At 32.5% G+C, this 11,096-nt stretch overlaps 1 protein-coding gene across 2 annotated transcripts; it reads right to left on the bottom strand.

Moving 5' to 3' along the window:
* Positions 1-5,430: 5,430 nt before the first annotated feature.
* On the bottom strand, positions 5,431-9,775 carry LOC111877834 (uncharacterized). Of its 2 annotated transcripts, none has more exons than XM_023874339.3 (14): positions 9,378-9,775; positions 9,145-9,297; positions 8,744-8,842; positions 8,565-8,666; positions 8,353-8,496; positions 7,704-7,798; positions 7,282-7,411; positions 7,078-7,182; positions 6,855-6,961; positions 6,734-6,785; positions 6,549-6,638; positions 6,226-6,310; positions 5,954-6,018; positions 5,431-5,722 (listed from the first exon to the last, which is right to left on the bottom strand). In XM_023874339.3, exons 1-14 carry the CDS (start codon positions 9,474-9,476, stop codon positions 5,636-5,638), a joined length of 1,413 nt encoding a protein of 470 aa, XP_023730107.1. In that variant the 5' UTR covers positions 9,477-9,775; the 3' UTR covers positions 5,431-5,635. The 2 variants fall into 2 exon arrangements, 1 of the variants encoding a protein (XP_023730107.1); XR_002845543.3 differs by having other exon boundaries at positions 5,647-5,722; positions 6,554-6,638.
* Positions 9,776-11,096: the final 1,321 nt, after the last annotated feature.

Genomic DNA, 11,096 nt, shown 5'->3' with positions numbered 1-11,096 from the left:
ATCTATGGGCTAGATCTAAAGTTGTAACTTCAGACTGGACCCTCTTTGGAGCATTCAAGCATAAAGTTCCGGCTTTAGGCAAGATTAAGGTTCCCTCGGTCCATGAACACCCATTAAAAGTTTGGTTTTGGCATTAAGAGCTTGTGAAGCAATGCATGCACGTAAAATTTGCAACCTTACGTGATAAGCAGGCCTAAGGAAGTTGGATCTGCAATTTGGGGCCTTGCCATGGCTTAAAGACGTCTGCATGTTAAAATGACTGTTAAGACTCGGCGAGTCGCAAAGCCGACTCGGCGAGTCATATGAAGATGTGCATTGGACTCGACGAGTTGGATGAACAACTTGGCGAGTAAGATGATGGAAGCCGTGAACTCGACGAGTTGTTTGAACAACTCGGCGAGTTAGATGAAGATGACCATGAAACTCGACGAGTTGAAGAACAACTCGGCGAGTCGGATGAGTTTAACCTAGGATATGGTTGAATGTGTACCCGTCGAGTTGCAAGGAGGAAACTCGAAAGGTGGCCTTAAGGATTGATCGGGATTCGAAGGAACTCGACGAGTCACTCCGATGACTCGGCAAGTTGGAATGTGTTCCATAGACTCGGCAAGTGGTCAAGTGTACTCGGCGAGTTGAGGTCAACATGGACTGTTGACCTTGACTGAGGACTTTGACCTTGCTCAGGAATTTGCTAAGGGGTTATGGGGTGTCTCATAAGAGTAAGGACTTATGAGTATATTGTGCTATGGTTATAAGTGGTGGAGCATGTGTCAAATGCTCTGATAGTTGGAGTTTGCCTTTCGAATCGACATCTGCGAGGTGAGTTATCCTCATTATATCGATAGGGTCTATGGCACCAAGGTCGGCCCTTTATGATTTACATCCTGGTTTAGGATGGTTGCTTCGTTATTGCAATGTTAGAATTCATCATGTTTAGGATGGTTGCTATGCTAGAGATCGGTTATATCGGTTGTCATGGTATGCTACATATGATTCTGATCTGTTAGATCGGAATCAACATATATATTATGTTATGCCTTTATGATCTGTAAGGATTGGTATGTTAGTGACCTGTTAGGTCGATGCTCTAGTTACGAGTGAAACTCTATGATTGATGGTCAGTGAGGTAGATATGTTTGCTATGTGTATGTGCCAGTATATGATAGTATGCGTACATGGTTATTTGCTTGTTGGTTGGGTTGAGGCAGTCCTGCTTTGTGCTGAAGGCCAACACACCCTCTGAGCGATCCGGGGAGACTATAGGCCCATGCGGCGGACCAGTCACGCCGAAGGCTCGGGATAGATCCAGATAGACTGTAGGCCCAGTAGGGCGGACCAGTCCAGCCAATGGCCCAGTATGTATGTTGTTTGATTGATCGTTATGGCTATGGTTTCTGCCAGCGTGGTATTGGTATTTTTGGGATAGCTCACTAAGCCCTCGGGCTTATAGTTTTCAGTTTAGTGTTTCAGGTACTTCAGGAGAGCGAGGGAAGGCGAAGACGTGACCGTACCGCTCATCATCCTCATGATCTAATTTAGGACACTCTGATGATAAATGAATTGGAAATGTTTTGTAAAAACAACTACTATGTGACTCTTTTGTTAGTATTAAAAGTTTAAATTTGGTGTAAATTTTATGGGTGTTACAGAATTTAATGTTTACTTGTTTTAGGTATAGTTTAATTGTTAGGAAGTTTGATTGGGTAATTGTTAATTTTCGCACCGGAACAAGGCCGATCGGTTATTTTTAGCGATGTTGGAATTATACGTATTTTCATCTTTCCAATTTCATGAATCGTAGTTTGGTATTTTATTTTAACTCAAATATCTTAAAATAAAATAACTGACTCAAAATCTTGGTGAACCCCATTCAGCCCTACTTTGGTAAAATTGACAATTTTAGTCATTTATATATAAAAAGACATTTTAAGCCCTTAAACCATTTTCTTGACACTTTTGACCCAAGAATTGTTCAAGTGATATTTTTAGCTCAAAGCTTATTCTTTGACAGTTTCATCCCTTCCGGAAAAGTAGTTTTCGGTCAAAGCCCAAACTTTTGCAACTTTACAATTTTGGCCCAAAATCCAAAAAGTTTACATTTTTTATCCTTGTTTGGAAAATACATCATTTTAACCCCTGAAATAATTTTGTTTACCCTTTTTGCCCCCTGTTTTGAGAAGTTTATCATTTCACTCCCTTGGAAGTTGAAATTTTCGCAAGTTATGGCTTAATTGGCCGAAAAGCCCAAAATTTGGCCCATTAAGCTACAATTTACACTTCTAGCCCTTAAAAGAGTGTGATATCCATAAAAACATTTATATTTACTGATTTTTCTCTTTTAGTCCTTAATAAAACAGTGAATAGCCATTTTTCAACCCAACTTTCTTTTGTTTGACAATTTTAGCCCAAAAGTGGGTTTTATGTTGCAATATCTATACTTTAATCTTAGAGGGTAATTTTCTTAACTTGTTTAGTGTAAGATGTTCTAGATCATGTTTATATTCCTCTTAGATCCATAGATCTCGAGATTTCCATTCTTTTTGTTACATATTTATCACATAATCACATGAAATCACACATAACATACACATACATATAGATCTACACGTTGTACTTGTATTCTCCCCCATAAAACACATGAAAACTGAAAATAGAGGGGTATGAACTCACCTTTGCTTGTTGTTTTCGATTTGAAGAAGAAATGGAAGAATTTTGATGTTATTCTCGGCCTTACAAAGCTTCTTGAGAAGAATTTGGCTTAGATGGGTTCTAAGAAGCATGATCATGAACTTTCATGAGTTAGAAGGGGATTATAACAATCTCAAGAAGCTAAACCATGGATCCAAGCATTAACTTACCTATAATGATTATTTTTGTGGAATAATCTCCTTGAAAAGCTCTTAATCTCGAAAACTTTGAAGGAGAAGTGAAGAGTGTTCTTTGAGAGTGTTTGGAGAGAATTTTTGAGGTGTGTGTGTGTTTTTCCTTTGTGTTCTCGGCCGAAGAAGAAAAGAGAGGGGAGAGGAGAGAGAGTGAAGTGATAGATGCTTGGAAGTATGAGATAGTTGCATGGATATCCCAAGTATAATTTTGAGGTGGCATATAAAAGTCAACTCTTTCTCCCTAAGTTTTATAGTTGGGCCGAGAGAGGTAGAGGAAAGAAAGAATTTAGGGCCTTTTTTGTGCTTAAATCCATATTATGGCCCATTGATGATTTTTTGGCCCAATTGGTCTTTGGAGATGGTTCACGGCCCAAAATAAATCAAAGAATGAGTATTATGGTCCATTAGGGCTAATTAGATTTGTTATGGCCCAATAAGGTCCATTAGGACATTTTATTTCATTCTAGGCCTAATATGGCCCAAAATGTTAAAATAAATGGGAGTGGGTCCAATTTGATGGTGCTAGCACGGAGATTTTCCGAACCAGCAGATTAAGACTCTATTTGAGAGTTTCAGCAGCTTGAGGTGAGTTTCCTCATTGTGTTTAGTGGGTCGAAGACACCAATATCGACCCATGGTTTATTATGATTAGGATGCTAGTTGTCTGCTCGACTCTACATGTAAGTTTTATGATATGTTTACCCCAATGTCGGGCTAGGCTTGATGATTATACTCTATGCTATTTATCTTTGTGATTTTTGCATCTGTTTATATGTTTGTATGTTTATCAGGTGGGGCCTGATGACTGACATAAAGAAACAAGATGGTATGAAAAAGATAATGGAGAGAGAGAGAGAGAGAGAGAGAGAAACCCTTTCCATATTAAATTTAATTTTTTCTTTTTAAAAAAAATAATAAAAAACCTCATAAATAGTCCCTATGTAGTGAAATGAAGAAAATGTCCTTCATTTAACGGCCAAAAGCTAACGTAGGTAGCAAAAAAGACCAAGCATCAAAAGTTTTGAAAGCATAGGGACCATCTATGAAATTTTTTAACTTAGGTACTCAACTTCAGATCTTGAAAAAACATAGGGACCAATTATGATGTTTTTTCTACAGAAAATAATCATTTTTTTGTTATTGAAAAATGATCACTTCCTCCCAAATATTGTTGTCCTTTAAATTCCAGTGTTTTTTTCATTTTTTTTCAAAGAAGTATTTTTCATTTGTATTTGAAATGTTTAATATAACTGTTTTTTAATAAAATGTTTGGTTTTAAGTCATATTAATGTATATATTTTCTTGTTTAACTTTTTGTTAGATTTTAGTAAAAAAATATTTTTTTTTCTCGAAATCATGAAGCCGTTCATTAGATTTCGCACTTTTTCAGAACGTCGGTCTAAAATGTATTTTATCAGAATATATATATATATATATATATATATATATATATATATATATATATATATATATATATATATATATATATATATATATATATATATATATATATATATATATATATATATATATATATATATATATATATATATATAGGAATCTTCCATTCTATTTCATGGTTATTTTTTCAAAAACTTTTTCTTTTATTTTCTTCAAAATACATAGTTACATTATGGTTATTAGATTATTCAATTTTCCATGTAAAACTAATTAGCTCTAAATGAGACTTCGTATTCCTATATATCTACCCTAATAAATAAGAATGATTTTGCCACATGTCTTTTTCTCCTTCATTTGGACACATGTCATTTTCTAACATTTTTAAATTTTCTATTTTCCACTTGTCATTTTATTAAATTAAAATTCTACATTTAATATGTAAGGTATTTATTAGAAATGGTTCATATATGTAATGTATCTAATACATTAAAGCCTCTTTAATTTTAATAATTCAAAAGATTCCTCATTTTTTCTTATAAATTCAAACTTTTCAAATTGTTAATATTTCATATTTAATTTATTTTAAATAAACGCATGTAGTACATGGATCTCACACCTAGTCTACTATAATAAATGAAGGTTTTTTTTTGCTACATGTCCTCTTCTCCTTCATTTGGACACATGTCATTTTCTTAAAATTTTAAATTTTTTATTTTCCACTTGTCATTTTATTGTATTTTTCATTTTATTAAATTAAAATTCGACCATTTAATATGTAAGGTAATATATATGTAAGATATTTATTAGAAATGATTTATACATGTAATGTATTCAATACATTAAAGCCTCATTAATTTTAATAATTCAAAAAAAATCTCATTTTTCTTATAAATTCGAAATTTTCAAATTGTTAAAATTTTATATTTAATTTTTTTTAAAAATAAACTCATGTAATACATAGGTCTCATACCTAGTTTAATTTATAAAACCATTTTTCCGCTATAGGAAAACCATACCATCCAAATGAGTTGTTTCATTAGGGAGACTAGTTTACAAGGAGACGAGGAAAACCATTGTCATCGCTATCTTCACAAGAAAAGACGAATCTTGTATATTTTTCTCCTTATCCTCCAAGAACTATACAACAAACACAAACATTCACATAATTATTATTCACAACGCAAACCATGATACTTAACGATAGCTTATTACATTAATAAGCATATAATAGTAAAACACTCTCTCATTACATATTGTAGACTCTATATAACATACAATACAACATAATAAGTATATCTATCAACAAGGACAACTAAAAATTATCCGATTCTTGATGCTTTTCCCATCTTTCATTAAAAGTAAGCCATCTCTAAAGCCTTTGCCTTCTCCCCTACGGTTTTAGCTTCTTCTTGCTTACCCAATATCTTATAACCCCTCTCCTAAAACCAATAAACCATTACTGCTTTTATATTTAAAAAAAAATAGAAAATTTTGGTACCAAACCCCTAATGTATATGTTATAAAACATATTTTTTTTTTCAAATGATACAACTACTTCATGTTATTATTTGAGCAACTATTGTTATATATATATATATATATATATATATATATATATATATATATATATATATATATATATATATATATATGTAAAGCGGGATCTATACCAGCAAGCGCCATAAAAACGGGGACCCGCCCCTCTTCTTTAATTGCTTCTCAATCACTTCAATCGCTGCAAAATGCAATCCCATGTTTAGGGCTATTTTTAACGAGGGCATTTAAGTCTTTTGCACAGACGAGAGTCTCTGTCCCAACTTTTTGGGTTGGACAAAAGCATTGACGTGTTTGTCTTATTGACATCAGTGTCAGTCCCAATCTAATGCATATCAAACACAGTGTCTTCTTATGGTGCATACAGACGAAAAACAAGTGGGCCTACCCTTTTCAGCTTGTCCACCATCAAGTAACATAACATACCAAGCTTCATTAAACACATCAAGTTGTTCCCCAGACGCGCCAATCATCTACAAAAAATTCAAAATTTTGCATATAAGAAATAGTTCGATCGCAAATGTTAGCTGTCAGCTGTGTTAGCTGTTAGCTAGTGGCTGGTAGTTGGTAGCTAGTAGCGGTGTCAAGAAGACAAACACTACAAATTTTGTGTCCGGCTCAATAAGGTGTAACGAGGTGGGACATAGACCTCGCGTGTGTGCAAAAGACATAAATGCCCTTCTCATCCTGAAAGAAGGAATCTATTAACACCTTACAGTTTTCAGCATCAAAGTCCAGACCAAGCAACTCTAAGGCTTTATTGAAGTCGCCTCTCCCATACTCGTATGTAGCTTCTGCAAGCTACAACCATATATAATAAAGGGTTATTTCTTCCATTTAGCCTTATATTAAAATCTATAAAATTGTCATATTCGGATAAAGTTATGAAAACAAACCATTAGTCCTTTCTGCATTAACTTTCCCTTCTTTGAATTCATTGTGGAAACCCTAAGAAAAAAAAAAGAAATAATAATTCATAGGGAAAATAGGAAAGAATCAATAGAGTGTTTTTCTAACTTCTCTTTTAAGCCATTGAGTAAATCTTGACCCTCGGTTGACTTCCCAGTAAAAGCTAAGGCCCATAATATTAATAAATCAAGGTGCCACTCAAGATACCAAAAGCCCTAAGAAACCATATCATCATAATAAGCAAAAAAAAATATACAAAAAACAACATTTTCTAAATTTAATTTTAGTCCATTGTCAAAATCTTTGTTTTGGAAAAATGAAAGAAACTCACTCGATTTGATAGATAACCTGCTAAGATCTTCAAATGATCATCAAAGAAACGGATTTCGCCTCTTACATAAACTCTCAATAACAATCCAATTGCATTCAAGTATACCTAAATGCACAAAACACAAATACAATAACATTAAATTAAAAGATTGTGTTTTTGTGAGTTGAATTAAAGAAATAAGGGAAGGGTAAAAAAGTAAAAAACCTCAACGGGAGTAGCATCACTTCTATCCAACTCTTTCCATATATGATTGTCATAGATTTCTCGGACTTTTTCAAAGGGAGCATTTCCTTCCAAGTAACAAAGAGCAACATGCCACCAATTGTGAGTGTTCCTACACATCGAGTTTAAATCTTCATTTCCTTTTTTGTCATATTAAGTTTTGTCTGGATAAATGATATTTAAGAATATTTCTAGAAACTGTGACTTCCTTATTATGTCATTCTCTTTGCATTAAGTCAAAAAGAAACACTCGTATACAGATCCCCATTAAGTATGCAAGCATGATATAGTTTTGAAGATTAACTTCATTTAGAGGGGTATTTACGTAAAAGATAAAACGAATAACAATTGTCATCAAATTAACTTCAAACCATAAAATTCTTATGCATTTTGAATATGCTTACATGAATGATGATAAAGGAGCCCAAGATTTTGAGCATTCTTCCATGAATTCCACTGCTTCCTTAAATCGACACTCATATTGAAACACATGGCACAACTGCAAAAAAAGGCTCAATACTATGAGAACAAGATATAATTTTAACAATTAGTTTTTCTCTACTATTTCTCCAAATTGTACTATGTTGACTCTAAAAAATTATAAAATCTATGCAATTTTCACCAAACACTCAAAACTCAAAGATCACTTTATTTATACAACCAAACACCCATAACAATATAACAAATTTTAAACATCAATGCTACATAAAATATGAAATGACAACATAAATCTTTCAATTAAGCATCTTTATGGTGTTTTAGTAAGGGCAAATCAAATAAAAAAAAACATTATTGTTTAGTCAATTTACAGTTTAACCACCAATACTTTATTTTATTTTTCCAATCAAACCATTAAAGTTTGACATTTTCCCTAATTAACCATTTTGACATGTTATATTGAATCAAAATGGTTAATTTGTAAAAAAAATTTGTATGGTTTGAATGGAAAAAATAAAGTATTAGTAGTTTAACCATAAAGATTCCCAAAGTATAATGATTTTTTTTTTTTTTTTTTTTTTTGTAATTTAGTAATTCTAGAAAAGATTAGCTCACAGCATGTTGTGACCATGGATCTTCCTTGTTAATTTCAAACCCCTTTTTGGCAGCTTTCTCAGCATCCTCCATTCGACCAAGTTCTAGTAGAGGAAATGCAAGCATTCCATATACAAAATCTTGTTGATTATTTGCAGGAAGCACCTAAAAAGTCAATCGTTAAAAAGGGTAAAAACGTCTTTACACCTGTTCTTGATATAAAGAAAGTAAACCTTTTCAATGAGTTGCAAAGATAGATCGGGTCGACCCATGTAAAAACATAGAACTTGAGCTCTCTTTAAAGACACCAAATCTTTAGGGAAATCATTCAGTAACTACATGAAAACCATAACAAATTTTAGCTAAATGAAAGATAAATTGAGTCGTATTTTATATAAACACTAAATCAAACCTTGAAGTGCAATTCAAAAGCAACATCATCATCCCTATTTGGTGAAATCAAACAATTGATTGTTTCAAAAACTGCTTTTTCATATGGAGTTGCAAATTCCTGCAGTAGCATATATTACAATTTAGAGGGAACCCATCAAAATGCAACACTAGAATTTTCCCATTTTTGTTTGTTTATAGAAGAAAAAACAAAGAAAAAATGAATCTATATAGAAAGCGCGTTTGGATATGCGTAATTTGCTACGTCTTGCATTTAGCCTTTTTTATATCGAGAGTCCAAACACCCTCAAAATTATCAGTAGAAAATTAAACATGGACTTGTTTGTATACTAGGTGAAGAACTGAATAAAAGATCGAATGCACGAAAACACATAGTGCTAAGAGAGGATAGTGTGAAATTACAAGATTGGAGTTAGCAGCATGAAGAAGAGAAGGAACTCGAGAAGGATCAGAAGAACAGCAAAAATGGGCAGCCAAAATGTTTGCTAATACACAGTTACGATCATGATCAATTGCTTCCATTATCACAGCCCTCTTTCGTCCATAGCTAAGCACCTTCATCAATCGAACAAACAATAACCAAATTCCATCAAAATTAAGTAAAACCCTTACATGATTACAGAGAAAAAGGTGACCTCGTGATAATAAGAGTTAATTGAAGAGATGCAAGAGGAGGAAGAGGTGTTGATGTCGTAACCCCATTTGTCTTCCATCTTTATTCCTTCTTTCCCCATAGTAATTGTGCCTCAGACTTTCAATTTGAGTGTGTGTGTGTGTTGTTGATGTTGAAATTATAGGATAATAATGGCTGATTTTGACGGCGGTTGTTGCAATCGGGGTTTTAGATGAAAATTGACAGCTGAGGAGATAAAATCAAAGCACTCCAGAATCCTTTCCAGCGGCAGAATTTGTTGGTATTGGAGATGAAGTAAAGATCAATTCTATCTGAATCTAATCCCCAGACGCTATTTTAATTCTAAAGTGTCGGATAGAAAGTTGTTTGGTTTTGTTTTGCTGTCGTGCTACGTTTCAAAACAACTACACTTGATTAAAGGCTTGATTAAAAGTTAGTAACCTTAACCACATTTACCCCTCTTAGATCAATTAAATCAAAATTTTGACATTTAATTTAACATTTTTTTTGTGTGTTTTTTTTTGTGCTTTTACTATCTTGTTTTTTTTGTTATTTTTAATTCTTTATTATTATTATTATTATTATTATTATTATTATTATTATTATAAATTTCGTATAAAATTTTAACATTCGGACAACATTATAAAATCGAACGGTTATATAAAATCGATTGTTTAATATTTTTTTTATATTTTAATATTAATGTTATTATTGTTATTATTGTTATTATATAATAATAATAACAATAATAATATTAACATTAGTATATAAAAAAATTAAAAACCAATTTTATATAGCCGTTCGAATTTATAATGTCATCCGAATGTTAAAATTTTATGTGAAATTTATAATAATAATAATAATAATAATAATAATAATAATAATAATAATAAATAAATAAATAAATAAGTTAAACAAGAATTAAAAACAACAAAAAGAAGAATAGAAAAAAAAAAAAAAACCAACAAAGACAAAAAATCAAATATAAATGATATTTATAAAACAAACTACTTTTGTATTATTATTATTATTATTATTATTATTATTATTATTATTATTATTATATTATTATTATTTATATATAGATTAATTTCTTGTTCCTTTATGCACAGTAGTTTAATCCTATTGGACCACCATCAATTTTTTTTCTTTTTCGATATGGTCTGCTGGGACATTACGTGCGGTCTCCTCAACAACCCACCGTCATAGACATTTTTCTCGATGTTCCCCACCAACTCCATCTCCAATCTACACGTGCTTCCCACCCCATTGCTTCTCTTTTATTTCTTCACCAATTTTTTTTCCTTCATCCACCGTTATTGACTTCAATCGCTCTCTCCTATCGCCTCTGATTCGATTGGAAAACATCTTCAAGTTCGTCATGCCGTCCCATTCTCCACCAATATCGACAAGGAACCAAAGAAACGGTATCATACACAAACAAACTCTTGAAGCAAAAATCTGATGCGTTCATAATTTCTTCGCGTATTACTTCTTATTCTTTTGTTGTTTATGTAACGATTTTGACAAATATATATGGTTTTCTACTATTTTATCAAACACGACCAGCGACAACCGCAAAATCAAGGCTAAACCCGAATCTTGTGATTAAAGGGGAGGATTTGCTGAGTACAGCTTTGGGAAATGGGAAGGCTCAACAAGGATATTGGTTTTGGACAAGAAACATGCTTATAAGGCGTTCGATGAATTGTCTGAGCCA

Source organism: Lactuca sativa, chromosome 8, assembly GCF_002870075.4.
Source record: "Lactuca sativa cultivar Salinas chromosome 8, Lsat_Salinas_v11, whole genome shotgun sequence".
NCBI classification, from domain to species: domain Eukaryota; kingdom Viridiplantae; phylum Streptophyta; class Magnoliopsida; order Asterales; family Asteraceae; genus Lactuca; species Lactuca sativa.
This window is presented reverse-complemented; position numbering and strand designations above follow the sequence as displayed.